Source organism: Callorhinus ursinus, unplaced genomic scaffold, assembly GCF_003265705.2.
Source record: "Callorhinus ursinus isolate GAN/ISIS: 27379988/994484 unplaced genomic scaffold, GSC_fseal_2.0 scaffold13, whole genome shotgun sequence".
Taxonomy (NCBI): Eukaryota; Metazoa; Chordata; class Mammalia; order Carnivora; family Otariidae; genus Callorhinus; species Callorhinus ursinus.
This window is the reverse complement of record NW_027397075.1, coordinates 48,174-67,033: the sequence shown is the minus strand read 5'-3', so window position 1 is coordinate 67,033 and position 18,860 is coordinate 48,174. Positions and strand designations below refer to the sequence as shown.

Genomic DNA, 18,860 nt, shown 5'->3' with positions numbered 1-18,860 from the left:
AAAGAAAGAAAGAAAGAAAGAAAGAAAGAAAGAAAGAAAGAAAGAAAAAGGAAAAAAAGATAAAGATAAAAAATAAAGATAAAAAAGATATTGTAGCTGCAATATGGAGAATGGGTTGGGAAAAATCAGAATGGAGTTAGACCAGTTGGAAGGTCTTAGAATAATCCAAGATGGTGGTGGCTTGGCGAAGGTGTCAGAGACATGAAGGAAGTTAACATATTTGAGATTTTAGGAGGTAAAATGGACGAGATCTACTGGCTGGATGTGGGAGATAAGAGAGGGTCCAGTCAAGGTTGACTCTCAGATTTTTGGGCTTGGGCAGTTTCATGGGCAGTAATGACATTCACTAAAATACAGAGAACATTGGAGGAGAAAGAATTAATCCAATGGAGTCAGGAGAGATTAGGATCTGGTGAGTTTGAGGTCCCTGAGAGACACCCCAGAAGAGATGTTCAGTGGGTAGTGGGTCTAAAGCTGAGAAGACAGATCCTCCTAGCTGGTAACGTCTTACGGGTAAGCCACAATCCTAAGAGAGCTGGGATAAGGGAGGGTGGATTGCCCTTTCCTATTAATAGTGAAGTTCCTCAAAGCCATCACCTGCTAATGGGAAGGTTGTGTTTTCTCAAGGAGTTATGCACACAGAGGTCACTCAGAAGCAGTAAGGTAGGGTAGAGAAATGAGAAACCTTCTCCACTCCACCTTCCAATTATTGCCTATTGTCTAATTGTTTCCAGTCCTTTGCCAAGATGGGATATTAAAAATTAAGTCTCTCTCTCACTCTCTCTCCCTCTTCCTGTCTCCCTCTCTCTCTCCCTTTCTCTTTCTTCATCACAAATGACAGAAAGCCCAATCTAAACCTCTTTAAGCCAAAAAATGAGTACAGGAATTTATTGGATCATGAGGCAGGGCACTCCAGGGTTTGTCTTCAGACATAGCTAGGGAGTCTCTGGGTTAGGTTTTCATCTCTCCATCTGTCAGCACTGTTTCTGCTGTGTTTTGATGCTCTTCTTGGAAAGGCTTATTATCTCTTGTTATCCCCAAATGGCCAACATTATCTAGGACTATATCAGTAACAGAGTCAAATCCAAGAAAAGAGCTACAGATTTTGTCCCCATATTCCCAGCCTTAAGGATGATTATAACTAAACCAGTTGAAGGCACACATGCCAGAAAATAGGACTTGGCATACTCTAGGGACCTGGTTTGGGAGTGTGTCTGGAGCCGCACTCAAACCACATGCACTGAGAATGAGGGGTGGGTCAACACCTGAAAACCAAAGTCCCCAGCCCTTGATCACATTCTCTCATGATCAATCACATAGCTGAGGCCACTGTATTTTGGAGTTAGCAGGAAATTGCTGCAACTGAAGACATCTGATATCTTCTGGTGCCTTTCGGACACAGGCTGGATTCTGGCTGTCCTTGGGTGCCTGTTGGAACCATGGACAGCAGGGGCTACACTCTTTATCCATCATCTGCCCCAGTTTGACCCCAAGGTTGTAGAGCAGGTAAGAAGATTAACCTTCTGGTATCGACAAACTCTTAGAAGAAACTCATGTTTCAAACTCAAAAGCTGGATCCCGCTGAAAAATATTTTATTTAGCAGAGGGTCCCATAAGCATAATATAACCCTGGTTCTGGGTTTCTCAAAGTGTGGATCACTGAGTCCCTCACTGTATCTAAATCACATTGGATGAAACCTTGAAGAAAATGCAGATTCCAAGCCCTTCCCCCAGGCCTATGGATCAGATTTTGTGGACTTGGGACCCTGAAAACACATTTTAAGAAATTAAAGCAACCAGAGTAAGCTCAGGTATCCTGGATCCTGGATCTGCTAGAGCCAGGTAGCTGGTGTGTGTGTGTGTGTTTGTGTGTGTGTCTGTGTGAATGTGTGTGTGTGTGTTGTTGTTGCTCAGTTTATTGAAGTGTTTAAAAACAGTGTCCTTGGAAAATGACAAATCTAGCTTCTTATCCCACGTTCAACATTTATTTGTGGTTTACTTGCTACTCCAAGCCTCAGTTTTTTATTGGTAAAATGGGAGTTTTAATAATTACTACATCACAAAATTGTTGGAATATAAATTAGATGGTACAGGTGAAGTGTGTGAAGTGCTTAGTCCTGAGCTGGCACACAGGCCCCTCCACCTCTCAAAGCCCAGTCCCCTCCCCACAACCACTGTGGAGCCTGCTCTTTTCTCTGTCCTTCTCTTAGGAGCCCTTCTCATTAATCTCCCATCCATTAAATCTTTTCTCCTGTATTTTTAATCTCTCACTTTGCCCCTCTTCATTAATCTTTCATTTATTAAATCTTTTCTCCCACAGTTTCAACCTCTTGCTCTTCATTAACTCTGTACCCTTAGTCCATAAACATATTCATGGTTCCCCATCCTAAAAAATACCTTCCCTTCACCCTGCTCCACACTGGACCAACCCTGTCTTTCCTCCCTTAGTACCAAACTACTCTATAGAACTTTCTCCACTTGCTGCAGCCACATCCTCTTCACCCAGCTTACTCCTGAATACTGCAGTCCTCCAAGGGTCTGCCCTCACCCTTCCTCTTCCTTCTAAACAATCTCCTCTACTTCCATTTCACCAGCATGCACATCCATTCAGGGGGTTCTTGAAACCATGCCTTAGGTCTAGTCTTCTCCCTCCATGCAAATTCCCCCTTGTTTATCTTCCCCAAGTCCACCTGATGATCCCTCCAGCACATCAGACTGCATTTTCCATTTCTCATTCCCCGCCACATGTCAATATTTGCCTCTCTATCATTGTTTACTGCACACCTCCTGCCAGTCCTTGAGGCTTAAAGCTGCACACACACACACACACAAAACCCACCGAATCCACCTTCCCTCCCGCCACCTCCACCACATGAGTGTCCCAAAGTCTCAGTGTGCTTTAAGCTTGAATTATTTCAGAGTATTCTACAAATTTACATACACACACACACACCAGCATTTGAAAATTTAATTATTTTGATTTATTTTTCATTTGTTACTTTTGTGATTTTAATGATAACATTTTTAGCTTCAGTTCTTCTTATTGAAGATGAGAGATACTGATTGAAAGAAGGAATGTTAAGTTAAAAATGTACTATCCATTTTTTAAAATTTTTAAAGATTTTATTTATTTATTTGACAGAGAGAGAGACAGCAAGAGAGGGAACACAAGCAGGGGGAGTGTGAGAGGGAGAAGCAGGCCTCCTGCTGAGTAGGGAGCCGGATATGGGACTTGATCCCAGGATTCCAGGATCATGACATGAGCCGAAAGCAGACACTTAATGACTGAGCAAACCAGGTGCCCCCTGAAAATGTACTATCCATTTAATTCAACACAAAAACCCCCCAAATAATCCAACTGAAAATGAGCAGAAGACATGAGCAGACATTTCTCTAAAGAAGATGCCTAGATGGCCCAGAGACACATGAAAAGATGCTCTACATCATTTGTCATCAGGGAAATGCACATCAAAACCACAATGAGATATCATCTCACACCTGTCAGAATGGCTAAACTCAACAACACAAGAAACAACAGGTGTTGGCAAGGATGTAGATAAAAAGGAACCTTCATGCACTGTCTGGTGGGAATCCAAGCTGGTGCAGGCACTATGGAAAACAGTATGGAGGTTCCGCAAAAACTTAAAAATAGATTTACCATATGTTTCAGTAATTGCACTACTGGGTATTTACCCAAATAATATGAAAACACTATTTCAAAAGGATATATGCACTCCTATATTTATTGCAGCATTATTTACAATAGCCAATTATTAAAGCAGTCCAGGTATCCATTCATAGATGAATGGATAAAGAAGATGTGAGATAGATAGATAGATAGATATGATGGAATATTACTCAGCCATAAAAAAGAATGAACTCTTGCCATTTGCAACAACTTGGATGGATCTAGAAGGTATAATGCTAAGCGAAATAAATCAGAGAAAGACAAATACCATATGATTTCACTCACGTGGAATCTAAGAAACAAAACAAACAAATACAGAAAAAAAAGAGACAAATAAAAAAATAGACTCATAACTATACAGAACAAACTGATGGTTACCAGAGGGGAGGTGAGTGGGAGGATGGGTGAAATTGGTGAAGAAGATTAAGAGTCCACTTACCTTGATGAGCACTGAGTCATATATAGAATTGTTGAATCACTATATTATACAACTGAAACTATATAACACGGTATGTTAATTATACTGGAAAAAGGATGGAAGGAAGGAGGGAAGGAAGGAAGGAAGGGATGAAGGAAGGAAGGAAGGAAGGAAGGAGGGAAGGGAGGGAGGGAGAGTTGATTGGACTCAGAGAAGGACCGAAAGTGGAGGCAGATTTCCCCCATGTACTCATTACACCTCCCTGTGGTTCTGCGTGGAAGATACAGATATTCTCATTTTACGGATGAGAAAGCAGAGTTGCACAGGAATTAATAACAGGATTGAAGTCGAGCAGGCTGACCCCAAACCCACATTCTCTCCTCTTTAGTGTTCCTTGTTCTCCCAGTGTATCTCCACCCTGATCTGAAACTGAAAGACTCCCACCTCTAGTAAAACAACAGTGAATACCAGATATTTTAGACTCTATATAATCTGGCTCCAACTAACCCCAATCTTCCTAAATTTACTTCTTGTTCCTCTCCTATCTAAATAAACTGTATTATTTGACTTTGCTTAAAGTTTCTTCAACTCTGGAAACTTTACTCCTGTTACTTCTTCTATCTGCAAGAACCACTGCCCCCTTCCTCTGCCTGTAGACACTATTCCATTTGTTAAATACCCCAACAAAATGCCCCCTGTTCCTTGAGGTCCCTGGATCACCCATTCAAAAGGAGTATTTCCCTCTGCTATGTTCTCCTTCTTCCAATCTCTCTTATGACATCTACCAATTTCCTTCTTACCATATGAGTCCTGTTTTATCTTCTCTATTACTACCTATTCTCAGTTGGGATGTTATCTTACTCTTGCTTTCTCCCAATAGTGCCTGATGCATGCCATGTACAAAATTCATGCTCAATTTAGGTATATTGAAAGAACTAAATAAATAATGGGCTCTCCTTAGAGAGGAGATCAGAATTAAAATACTAATAATTAACTGATATTTTAAATCTTTATTATAAAAATAAAATTCCTTCTTTTCTCATTTTCTAGATGTTGTTCAAATACCCCATCACCCAGTGCCTTGCGGTACCATTCGTATATCGAATGATTCTACAGCACAGTTCTACCAGGTATAGTAGAAGTGGTGGTAGCTGGTCATAACAATCTTTGGGTAGGAATTTAAGGAATCCAATGTGCCATGGTCTATTTTTAACTGTGGTTCTTTGAGGGGTGTGTGCGTGGGGGATAAGTGTTGGTGGTGATAATTAGTTCATCCAAGATCCAAATGAAACACTCAGTAAGCCTTGCATCATTGTGGGTTTATTCTTTTTTAAACTTTTTCTTATGAAAGGACAAACATACAGAAAAATACATAAGACATAAATGTATAGATTAATGAATTGTTGAAAAACACCTGTGTCACCACTCACTGAGTCAGAAAAATAGAATATTGCCCACACCCCAGAGATCTCTTCGTGGCTCTCTTTCTCCCCTAAAGGAATTTACTACCTTGACTTTTATGGTGTTCATTTCCTTGTTTTCCCTTATAGTTTACCTCCTAAGGAAATACCCCTAAACAAATTATCATATTTTACTTGCCTTTGATCTTTACGTGTGTAATCATGTATTACTCTGTAATATTTGGCTACTTTTTTCAGCATTATGTTTTTAAGATGTGTCTATGTTGCTGCAGGTTGCTGTAGTTAATTTTCATTGCTGTATAATATCCCATTGTATAAAAATATCATGTGTTTTTTATCTGTTCTACCATTAATGGACACTGGGTAGTTTTCATTTTGGGGCTATTAGTGATTAATGCTGCATTGAATTCTTGTACATGTATGCTGGTGCATATAAGCATGCATTTCTGTAGCATTTTTCTGGAAGATGAATTGCTAGTTCACACTGACACGACATTTTACCATGTGATTTTCTTTTTTTTTTATTTTTTAATTGTTATGTTAATCACCATACATTACATCATTAGTTTTTGATGTAGTGTTCCATGATTCATTGTTTGTGCATAACACCCAGTGCTCCACGCAGAACGTGCCCTCTTTAATACCCATCACCAGGCTAACCCATCCCCCCACCCCTCTCCCCTCTAGAAACCTCAGTTTGTTTTTCAGAGTCCATCGTCTCTCATGGTTCGTCTCCCCCTCTGACTTACTCCCCTTCATTCTTCCCCTCCTGCTATCTTCTTCTTCTTCTTCTTTTTTTTTTCTTAACATATATTGCATTATTTGTTTCAGAAGTACAGATCTGTGATTCAACAGTCTTGCAGAATTCACAGCGCTTACCATAGCACATACCCTCCCCAATGTCTATCACCCAGCCACCCCATCCCTCCCACCCCCACCACTCCAGCAACCCTCCGTTTGTTTCCTGAGGTTAAAAATTCCTCATATCAGCGAGGTCATATGATACATGTCTTTCTCTGATTGACTTATTTCACTCAGCATAACACCCTCCAGTTCCATCCATGTCGTTGCAAATGGCAAGATCTCATTCCTTTTTATGGCTGTATAATATTCCATTGTGTATATATACCACCTCTTCTTTATCCATTCATCTGTCGATGGACATCTTGGCCCTTTCCACAGTTTGGCTGTTGTGGGCATTGCTGCTATAAACATTGGGGTGCACGTACCCCTTCAGATCCCTACATTTGTATCTTTGGGGTAAATACCCAGTGCAATTGCTGGATCGTATGGTAACCATGGGATTTTCCATATTGAAATGCTCCCATTAGCAAGAGAGGAGAATTCCCATTGTTCCATAACATTGGCAATATTTGTTTTTGTCAGAATTTTTAATGTTTGTCAATCTGATGGATACATAGTGTTATCTTACTGTAGAGTTTTATTTTTGCATTTCCCCATGTTTGCAGATTAATTTCAGCTAAACTGAAATCTGCTCTTTGAAACTTATGGGCATTTATGTATCTTTTAAAGAGTCTGAGATTAAAATGGCTACTTCAAAAATCAGAGTAACATGTCTTAAATATAGAATTAAAATATTAAGGTGTTCTATGGCTACCCTTATGAAGCTAACTCTGAAACATAGTTTTGATTTTATTCATGAAGCCTCAAGCTGTTTGGATCCTGTTTCCATCTGTATTTCAAAGCTCATATTAAGCTACTTTTTGAACATCCCTCAGTCGATGATCTTTGTCCAAACCCACTAAATATACAACCAAACCATAGTAATGACTGCATCAGAGAATCTGCCCATTTTACCTAATTTGGATAAAGCTGCAGAAGAATGAAGAAAACACCCTCAGTGAACTCAGCCCTCCTGTCCCTGACTCTGACTCTGATGTACCAGGACAGGGTGGTGAGGATGAAAAGGTGAACAAGATGTCTGCTACTCCTCTCATCCCCAAGATCTGACCGGGCTCAGCCCCAGGCCACCTGGTACTCAGACCTCAATCACTTTTCCCCACGTCCTTCAGGGAATCCATCATTATTTTGTGGTTGTTTTTTTATTAGCAGAAAATTTTATGGGGAAAAATGAAGAAGAGGATTTACATCATGCAATGTACCTACTACAGATGTTCACAGCCAAATTTTTGGCTCTCTGAAATTCTTTCTCTCAGGGCTGCTACCATAACCCTTCTCTCTTTTCCTACATGCATCCCAGTCTTCCTTGATGTCCTGGGCAATTCATTTCTACCTTCTAACTTGCATTCTTTGCTCAGAAATACAAAAGCCCTTCAATTCACATGACCCTAGTCTTCAGAGAACGCAAAGCAGTTCTGTTAGCATCCTAACATGGGATGCTATTGGATCTTGGGATCTTATCCCCCACCACATTACAGTTTATAAAATACCCCTCATAGCCACAGAGAATGTGAAGACAAGGTCTGATAAATACATCTTTGCCATCTTTTAATGTCAACTTCCAAAGTTGATCCAAACCCATTAGCCTCACCACCACCACCCACCCCTTGGCCAGAAGAGTTAACATGAACTGACAGGAAGTGAGTGACTTCCAGTTGGCTTTGACCACCAGCAAATTGCCCAAAAGGCAAGTAAGAACATGAGGAAACAGAAGCATGAATGTTCCAGATGACGAGGCTCTGAGCTCTTAACACTCTGGGCCTGGGGCAGAACATCCAAGGCCTGACTGCAAGTTCTCTTGTCCCTTTGCCTTCCCCTAAGTCTCAGGTTCCCTACCCTGGAGCACTGCAGTGCCGGTGGGGAGGCTCTGCTGCCGGAGGATCAAGAGCAGTGGAGAAGACAGACAGGCCTTCTGCTCTACGAGATCTACGGACAGTCAGAAACAGTAGGTAGAAACAGTAGCTAGATGGTACTTTCTTGGTCAGTCAGGATGTGCTGAGCCACTGAGCCCAGCAGATGAGCTGAACCGTGTATGTGCAGAGGCCTCACTCTGCTCACAGCATTTCCTGAAGCCAATGGGAGGCTTCAGAGTTCTAGGCTAATTTGCCCCAAATCAATTTGCACAAAGGCAATTCACAGCTCATCAGTTTGTCAAGAGGCCAATGTACAGAAAACTATTGGACAAAACTTTGAAAAGGGGTGTAAGGACATGGTGCCACCATCCCTGTGATCATTAGCTCTAGGGAGCCGAGGAGGGGTGGTGGGATGGGAGGTTCTCTCCAGTAACATGGAGCCCACCATCTGCAAGTCCTGCCTACTTCATCCCTTCCTAGGGTGGCAACCACAGGCAGCCAGGAGCTGGCCCCAGAAATTCATTTCTGGGTGTTCATGTGGACAGCACACAGGTTTGATTGTGGGAGGGAGCAGAGACTTTCTGTATATACCAACACACACACACACACACACACACACACACACACAAACACACAATCAGTGACTCCCAACGGCATCACTGAATAGCCAGGTGACAGGGCATTCAGAGTATCAGGCATGTCTTGAACCACAAAAACGTTATTGATGATAGTAGGGGCAGGGGCAGGTATCTTTCTTCCAACACAATTCTCAAGTCATTTCTGTTGCTGGGCAGAGCCACTTTCCTCAGCCTCCTTGTTCTCCCTGTAACTGACAGACAGATGACTACCATCTCAGGAGCTGGAGCAAAATAACTATTTTTAGCCTCAATTCACATACTTGTCTGACTTTTTTGCAAAAACATATGCTTTTAAATCATCAGTTAATTGGTCTTCTTCCAGGCCTAAGAAATATTAAGACTCTAGGTTTGTCTTCATAGTTTATATTTGGACAAGGAGGAAGGTGGGATGAGAACTACACTATACCCATGATCCAGGTTCCTTTGTATCAACTATTTGCAACAACAGAATACTGCCTTATGCTCAGGTAGTGCTGTATTTCACAAAGTATTTTCATAGCCACTGACTCATCTATGGAACATTTTCCACATGCTTGTACTGTGAGCAGCAACATAGCAAAGGCTAAAGAGCTTTCCCTCTCAGGAACTCAGACCCTGGTTCAAATCTCAGCTTGCCAGTTACAGGCTTCAAGACCATTGGCATAGCATTGAACCTTCCAGAGTCTCTGCTTCTCTGTTTCCAGAATGGAAATATAACCCAATCTCAGTGGGTTGTGATAAGGGAAATGAAAGGAAGTATATAAAGCTCTGGCTACAATGTCCAACCCCTTGTACATGCTCACCTTACCATTACTCTTGTTTTTAAGTAAGTGTTGCCCTAGATGCTAGGATAGTAGAGATGAATGGGGCAATCCCTATTCTCAGGATGCTTGTTATCCAGTGAGGGCAACAGACAAGCAAAAATAAGTATAATTGGGAGCTCCTGGTTGGCTCAGTGGGTTGAGCTTCCGACTCTTGGTTTCAGCTTAGGTGGTGATCTCATGGGGCGTGGGATTGAGCCCCCGCATAGGGCTCCATGTTCAGCAGGGAGTCTGCTTAAGACTCTCTCTCCCTCTGCCCCCCAAACCCCATTCAAGCACTCTTGCGCTCTTTCTCTCTCTCTAAAATAAATGGATAAATATTTTTAAAAAAAGAAGTATAATGCTCTGTTGGCTACAATGGAAGTGTGGGAAAAAAAAAAAATAGAAGGAGAATCTCCCAACTGACTTTTCTTGGGACCAGAATAATAGCTAGTTGTAACTGTTTATGGAACTAACTTGGTGTGTCAGGCACTGTGTGAAGAGTTTTCCACACACTCACAGGTACTATGAGAGCTAAGTGTTATAATTACCTCCCTTTACAGAGAAGAAGATGAAAGGGGATTAATTGGCACATAACTGGAGTCAAGATTCAAATCCTTGGGTGGCTCAGTCGGTTAAGCATTTGCCTTTGGCTTGGGTAGTGGTCCCGGGGTCCTGGGATCGAGCCCCGCGTTGGGCTCCCTGCTCAGCTGGGGAGTCTGCTTCTCCTGCTCCCTCTGCCCCTCCTCCTCCACCCCTGCTCTGTCTCTCATTTTTCTCTCTCTCAAATAAACACACAAAATCTTAAAAAGAAAAAAAAAAGATTCAAATCCTGGTCTGGCTTAGCTTTAGAAAGCTATTTTAGAGTACCATAAAGGAGGAATAAAGTTCATCAGGAAGATAAATGGGGGTGGGGCAGTTGCCTAGCAGAGGGGACAACACAATCTGAATATTCTCAGCACAGCTCTGAGTCATTGAGACAGGGTTCCTATCACTGTTTAACAGCCTGAGTCAATGTTAAATGATATTATGGCCTTCCTCTAGCAAACAGACACATGTCTGACATACAGTGCGTACTCCACACCTCACATTACATTCCCACAGCCCCGGGCTCACCTCTTTGCTTCTTTTTTGGCCCCTCCCGATGGACCCGGTAGCCCCAGGAGCTAGAGTTCTTTGCATAGCATCCAATGACATGGATGAGTGAGGGTGCTGTGTGTGGTTCTTAATGCTTTGTAATCAGCCTGGACTCTTTGACCAACCCTATTTTCTTTCTTTTATGAATAGGGAGTAAGTTGTGGCACTCTCCGTGGAATGAAGATCAAGCCGGGTTCCATGGGGAAAGGCATTCCCCCCTTCGATGTCCAGGTGTGGTCCTAAAGGCATTTGCTGGGTGCAGTTAGGGCTCAGCTGGGATTGGACGATTGTGGGACACCAGGTGACAGAACCAGTTGTGCCCACTGCACCCTACCCCCACCCCAGTTGTCCTTCTCTCTCTCCTCCGTTTTCCCTCCGATTTCCTGGGGAGGCTTCGGTTGAGAACTGCAGTATCCTGGGCATGAATGCTGCTCAGCCTGGCAGCCGGAAGCCTCACACACAACAGATGGGACCAGAGCACGTGGAGGGAGCCCTGGCAGCTCTCTCCATCAGCTGGTCCTTCGAGTTTTCCCTGATCTGTGTTTAAGACATGTTTGCTACGTCTGCATATCCATGAGACCAATAGACCCATAACTTGGGTTTCACCATTTCCTGACTTCAAAGTCTTCTGACAGCTGTAATCTATTTTCTGACAGGGTTCCTCCCCCCATTTATTCTCACCAGTGTCACACGAATAGTCAGGTACTGTGTGGATGGGGCAGGCGTGTTGGGGTGGCCCTGCAGGGTGGGATTCACAGGACTGTTGCTCCAGATCATTGACGACAAAGGCAACAGCCTGCCGTTCAACACTGAAGGCAACATTGGCATCAGGATGAAGCCCACCAAGCCCATTGGCCTCTTCATGGGCTATGAAGTAAGTGGTGATCCTCACCTGCCCACTTCCAGACCCTCAGAATCCCTTCAGGGAGCTGTGTGGGTGCTAAGGGGGTGGATTCAACTCTGCACAATGAACCTTCTTCACACCTCCCTTCAGTCACTCCAACTCAATGAAGCCTCTTCTAATTAATCTCTAAGCTCCTAGTGTGTTCTCACATCCTTTCCTGTCCGAAACCATCTGACACTTAAGTGCTGACAGGGTAGAAAGAAGCACCCCAGACTTGGGTTCCAGTGATCTCTTTTTTGTTTTTTTTAAAGATTTTATTTATTTATTTGACAGAGACACAGTGAGAGAGGGAACACAAGCAGGGGGAGTGGGAGAGGGAGAAGCAGGCCTCCTACTGAGCAGGGAGCCGGATGTGGGACTCAATCCCCAGACCCTGGGATCATGACCCGAGCCAAAGGCAGACGCCTAACAGCTGAGCCACCCAGGCACCCCTCCAATGATCTCTTGAGGTTGAGTATGCAAGAAGCTTTGACTGAGTTCAAATCTTACAGTCCCACTTACCAACAGGCTGTGCACAAATCTGTTAATCTTCCTGAGCCTCCAGAGAGGACAGTGGTGCCCCCACTTCACAGAGGAAGAAACTGCAGATTGGAAGCTTTGTATGTTTTCCCCATATCAAATAAATGGCAGGTCTAGGATTCAAACCCACATCTTTTTGGTTCCCAAACCCTACATAAGAAATCCAGGAATTACATAAAACTGTGACAGGCTCTAAGGAAACCGGAAACTCTTGACCAGGCAAATTCTCAGCTTCCAAGATTGGTCAGGGGAGAGTGGACAGACCTTGAAGCTGATCTCAGACCCGTCTCCTTTCTCCACAGGAACAACCAATGGTGTCACTGTTGGCCTCACTCTGTGGCCTTGGGGGTGGGTGGTGCTGCTCCTTTTGTGATGTTATTGACCAAAAGCAAATATGCAGGCCCTAGCCTTAATTCACAGTAGCACAATTTTAGGCTCGGATAAAAGAGAAAATAGAGTAACAGATACATAGATCAGTGGTTCTCAATCCTGCCTGTATGTTAGAATCAGTTGAGGAGATTTAAAAAAATAACTCTTGGATCCAACCATAGAGATTATGGTTAAATTAAACTGGGATGGTCCAGAGCAACATCATTTTTTTTTTAAATTGGAAATAACATATTTTATTTTACAAAGATGTCCTCTGCTGTGCCCACACCTATGTAGATATATACCTCACATGCCCTCTTGACTATATGTTGTCACTCCTCCACTGAGATTTATTTGCTTTTTTCCTTTCTTTTCTTTTACTGAGGTAAAATATATAAAATTTACCCTTTTCACCATTTTTAAGCATACAATTCAGCAGCACTGAGTAAATCACAACATTGTACAATGACCACCATGCATCTGCAGAATTTTTTTCCATCCCAAATGGAGACTCTGTTCCCATTAAACAATAATTCCCCCCCTCTTCCTCATATCCCCAGCATTTGGTCACCTTTAATATACTTTTTGGGTTTAAGAATTTGCCTATTTTAGGTACCTCTATTAAGTGGAATTGTACAATATTTGCCCTTTTGTGTCTGGCTTATCTCCCCTAGCACATGTTTTCAAGGTTCATCCGTGTTGTAGCATGTGACCAAATGTCATTTTTTTTCAGGCTGAATGGTATTGTATGGGTGTACCATATTTTGTATATCCATCAATTTCTTAATAGACATTTAGATTATTTCCATCTTTTGTCTACTGTGAATAATGCTGCAATGAACACTGGTGTGCAAGTATCTGTTTGAGTTCCTGCTTTCACTTCTTTTGGATATATACCTGAAAGTGGAATTGCTGCATCCTATGGTAATTCTATATTTAACTATTTTTTTTAAAGATTTTATTTATTTATTTGACAGAGAGAGACAGTGAGACAGTGAAAGAGGGAACATAAGCAGGGGGGAGTGGGAGAGGGAGAAGCAGGCTCCCTGCTGAGCAGAGAGCCCGATGTGGGGCTTGATGCCAGGACCCTGGGATCATGACCTGAGCCGAAGGCAGATGCCCAATGACTGAGCCACCCTGGCACCCCTATATTTAACTTTTTGAGGAACTGCCAAAATGTTTTCCACAGTGGCTGCACCATTTTATATTTCTATCAGCAATGCACAAGTGTTCCGGTTTCTCCATATCCTTGCTAATCCTTGTTATTTTCAGGTTTGTTTGTTTGTTTTGTGTGTATAATAGTCATTCTACCGCGTGTGAAGTGGTATGTCATTGTGGTTTTGATTTCCAACTCCCTAGTGACTGGTGATGTTGAGCATCTTTTCATGTGCTTATTGACCATTTGTGCACCTTCTCTGGAGAATTGTCTGTTCAAGTCCTTTGCCTATTTTTAAAATTGGGTTGTTTTGTTTTGATTTGTAAGAGCTCTTTATATATTCTGGATATGAACCCCTTATAAGATATATGCTTTGCAAATATTTTCTTCCATTTAGTGCATTGTCTTTTCACTCTTTTGACAGTGTCCTTTCAAGTAAAATTTTTTAAAAATTTGATGAACATTTTATCTATTTTTTTCTTTTGTTTCCTGTGCTTTTGGTGTCATAGTCAATTAATAATTGTCAAATCCAAAATCATGAAGACTTCCCCCATGTTTTCTTCTAAGGGTTTCAGAATTTTAGCTCTTATGTTTAGGTTTTTAATCCATTTTGAGTTAATTTGTGTATATGGTGTATAAGGTAACTGCATTCATTTGCATCTGAACATCCAGGTTTCTCAGTGCCATTTGTTGAAAAGATTGACTTTTCCTACTGAATGGCCTTGGCATTCTTGCCTAAAATGCATTGAAAATATATGTGAGGATTTCTTTCTGGGTTCTCTATTTTATTCCAATCATCTATGTGTCTTTTTTTTTTATGCCAGTATCACAGTGTTTTGATTACTATAGTTTTGCAGTAAGTTTAAAAATCAGGAGTGTAAGCTCTTGTCCCTGGAAAGAAGAACTTTCTTCTCCCTTTAAAAGATTGTCTTGGCTATTTGGGATCCATCAAGATTTCATATGAATTTTAGGATAAGTATTTCTATACCACTGAGATTTTTTTTTTAAGATTTTATTTATTTATTTGAGAGAGAGAATGAGAGAGAGAGAGCACATGAGAGGGGGTAGGGTCAGAGGGAGAAGAAGACTCCCCTCTGAGCAGGGAGCCTGATGCGGGACTTGATCCCGGGACTCCAGGATCATGACCTGAGCCGAAGGCAGTCGCTCAACCAACTGAGCCACCCAGGTGCCCCCACTGAGATTTTGATAGGGAGTGCATTGAACCTGAAGATGGCTTTGGGTAGTATTATCATCTTAATATTAAGTCTCCAATTAATACAGTATGTCTTTCCATTTATTGATACCTTCTTTCATTTCTTTTGGCAACAATTTTTATTTTTCAGTGTACAAGTCTTTCACTTTCTTGACTAAATGTATTTTTTGTATTATTTCATTTTGTTGCTATTCTAAATAGAAAATGATTTTTGAATTTCTTTTGTCCATATATAATTTTTTCTGTTTTTTAGTTCTTTGTTCATTTTTTCTCTTAGTTTTTGATCACATTTAACATGTTGACTTATTGTTATTATTTCTTCCAAGTTTTTATTTAGATTCCACTTAGTCAACATACAGTTCAATATTAGTTTCATGTATAGAATTTAGTGATTCATCACTTACATACATCAGCCAGTGCTCATCATAATGAGTGCATCCTTAATCCCCATCACCTATTTCACCCATCCCCCTGCCCCTCCCCGCTGGTTACCATAACTTTGTTCTCTACAGTTAAGAGTCAGTTTCTTAGCTTTCCCCTCTTTTTTCCCCAATGTTCATTTGTTTTGTTTCTTAAATTCCACATATGAGTGAACTCTTGAAATCAGATTCTCCCACTTCCCTGGGGGTTGAGGTTGCTGGGGTTTCATTGTTTTGTTTTTGATTTTGGACTGTTGAAGGCTATAGTAGTCCTTTGTTGTGGTACTTTTGCAAATTCTTTAAAGAGTATAGTTTGTCATGTGTGATTACTGAGGTTTCTGATCCTTTCGCTCATGTTCAGTTAATGTTTTGACAGAGATTTCCTTGAGTGGCAGGAGCTCAGAAGAACAAAGAAAAACATCACCAACCAAAAAGGAGAGAGAACAGCCACTGTGCAGATTGGCTCTGTGCTAGGATACTCCTTTACCACTTAGCTGGACTTGCTCTGAGCCTAGGGATCAGCCTGAGATGAAAGCTTAAGGTCTTCTCAGGACTTTGCTGAACATGCATCTTGCCCAGGCATGTTCCTGGCTGTCTTAATTCCCCCATGCACATAGCTGTCTTGAACATCTTAACTTAAAAAAAAAAAAACTAAAAAACAAAACTCACTCCAGCATCTCCCCCAGACCTTGATGGTCTATTGTATATCTCTACCTATAATTTCTTACCTCAGGCAACTTCACTTTTGTAGTTTGCCTGGTAGCTTCTATGAGCAGTGCCTGCTGCTTTTTTCTGAGTTATATAAAGTGAGTACCTTGCACCTGTCCTTCAGGCAGCTACCCAGATAGGTCAGAACAGATGCACACAATAATCATTATTTTATTTTAAAACATCTGTTTTTTGGGGCACCTGAGTGGCTCAGTCATTAAACATCTGCCTTTGGCTCAGGTCATGATCCCAGGGTCCTGGGATTGAGGCCCTCATCAGGCTCCCTGCTCAGCCGGAAGCCTGCTTCTCCCTCTCCCACTCCCCCTGCTTGTGTTCCCTCTCTTGCTGTGTCTCTCTCTGTCAAATAAATAAATAAAATCTTTTAAAAAAATAAACCATCTGTTTTTTAAAAAGTTAATTGGTATCACAAGTGGAAAACAGTATGATTTGCCAAAAACAGAAGGCAATTATAACTATAACGCAAACAAAACAATTTTTCTTGAATTCTAGCTAAACCCTGTTCCCACTAAAAGCTCCAGTCCTGAAACTTACTCTTGGTAGTTCCAGAGCTTTTAAAAACATGTCAGAGAGTCTCCTTAATACAATGAGAACAATTGGAAGGGAACCTAAAATGGGATGTCATTCAATGTTTTTTTTTTTTCCTGGACCCTTTTCAAATCATTTTATGTTTCATGAGAGGGATGATCTCAACACATTGCTTAATGGTTGAGTACAAAGGCTGTGGAGCAAGAATTAAATTCAAATACCAACCCTACCACTGACCAGCTGAGTGACTTTGAGTGAGTTATTGTGCTTCTCTGAGCATTCATTTCTTCTGTTATGGCCTATAAAAATCTAGCCTCACATAAAACCTGCACGTGAATGTTGAGAGCAGCTTTATTCACAATAGCCCCAAACTGGAAACAACCCAGATGCCCTTCAATGGGTTGACACCAAAACTGTGGTTCATCCATAACATGAAATACCATTTAGCAGTAAATAGAACAAAGTATTGATGAATATAAGAAGCTGGATGAATTTCCAGAAAATTATACTGAGTGAAAAAAATAAAAACAGAGCTAGTCCCAAAAGGTTACATACTGGGGCGCCTGGGTGGCTCAGTTGGTTAAGTGACTGCCTTTGGCTCAGGTCATGATCCTGGAGTCCCTGGATCCAGTCCCACATCAGGCTCCCTGCCCAGCAGGGAGTCTGCTTCTCCCTCTGACCCTCCGCCCTCTCATGTGCCTTTCTCTCTCATTCTCTCTCTCTCTCTCAAATAAATAAATAAATAAAATCTTTAAAAAAAAGTTTACATACTATAGGATTCCATTTATGTAACATTTTAAAAGTGACAAAATTATAAAACTAGGGAATAGATCAGTCCCTGCCAAGGGCTTAGGGATTTGGAGGGAGGGAAAAGATGAGGGAGATGGGTGTAGATATAAAAGAGCAACACAGGAGATCCTCAGGATGACGGGAGTCTTCTGTAACTTGACTCTGGTGGTGGATGCACATTTGATAAAATACACGTAGACACACACAAAAAAGTAAAAGTAAACTCCTGGGAGATCTAAGTGAGATTGGTGGACTGTAGCAATGTCAATATCCTGGTTGTGATATTGAACTGTAGTTTTGCAAGATGCTACCATTGGAGAAAACTGAGTAAATGGCACACAGGATCTCTCTGTGTTATTTCTTATAACTGCATGCAAATATATAATTATCTTTTTTAAAAAGACTTATTTATTTATTTGAGAGAGAGAGAGAACATATATGCATGCATGTGTGCATCAGTTAGGGAAGGGGCAGAGGGAGACAGAGAATCTCAAGTAGGCTCCACGCTGAATGCAGAGCCCTATGCAGGGCTCGATCTCACGACCCTGAGATTATGACCTGAGCAGAAATCAAGAGTTATCCGCCCAACCGAATGAGCCACCCAGGTACCCTGCAAATATACAATGATCTTAAAATAAACAATTTAATTAGAAAAACAAAAGCCTTGTAGGTTTTCTGGAAGGATCAGATGAGGTAGTATTTTGGGAAGGAAATTCATTTAACAGAAGTTTATTGACACCTCCCATTTGTCCAGGCAGGGTTCATGTTCTAGTGGAAATTTTATTCTACTAGAGTGCCACACAAAAGTGAGTTGTTACTTTAAAAAATTATCCTTAAAATTGGCTCAATATTGTCCACTAATTGACAAGTAGTGTTCATTGAGTACTTGGATATAATGAAAATAGACTCAGAGAGATTATAAAACTTGCCCAGGTGCCAAGTAGAGCCAGGAGCGGGATCCAGACCCAGATATGAGCACCAGGTTGTGGCTCATCATCTCCAAACTCATTGCCTTCAACAAAGGGGTGTTGTTGTCTTTGCAGGACAACCCAGTAAAGACAGCTGAAGTGGAGTGTGGGGACTTTTACAACTCTGGAGATAGAGCAACTATGGATGAAGAGGGCTACATCTGGTTCCTGGGGAGGAACGATGACATCATCAATACCTCTGGGTAGGTATAGCTGACCTGAGCTGGGAGGCACCACCCGCACATGCCTCATGGGATTTAGCTTGTTCTGACATTCATCCAAGCTTGGTGATGGTTAGCTCAGGCTAACTCTGAACAGAGCTCTGTTTATGGGGCTCTTTTCTGGGGATACCTGTGCACCTCCCCCAAGCCCTGCATCCAGAAAAGTCTATCAAAATGTAGTTCAAGAAGGTCT

The 18,860-nt window shown here is 41.7% G+C and overlaps 1 protein-coding gene across 1 annotated transcript in view; it reads left to right on the top strand.

The window, feature by feature from the left end:
* Window positions 1-18,653, top strand: part of LOC112811453 (acyl-coenzyme A synthetase ACSM1, mitochondrial-like) — a 38,801-nt gene extending 20,148 nt beyond the window's left edge. Inside the window, exons 6-11 of the mRNA XM_073900257.1 lie at window positions 1,347-1,506; window positions 5,157-5,236; window positions 8,270-8,393; window positions 11,006-11,086; window positions 11,628-11,729; window positions 18,522-18,653. Of these exons, the coding sequence (XP_073756358.1) occupies window positions 1,347-1,506; window positions 5,157-5,236; window positions 8,270-8,393; window positions 11,006-11,086; window positions 11,628-11,729; window positions 18,522-18,653 (679 nt within the window). The remainder of the gene's footprint in view (window positions 1-1,346; window positions 1,507-5,156; window positions 5,237-8,269; window positions 8,394-11,005; window positions 11,087-11,627; window positions 11,730-18,521) is intronic.
* Window positions 18,654-18,860: the final 207 nt, after the last annotated feature.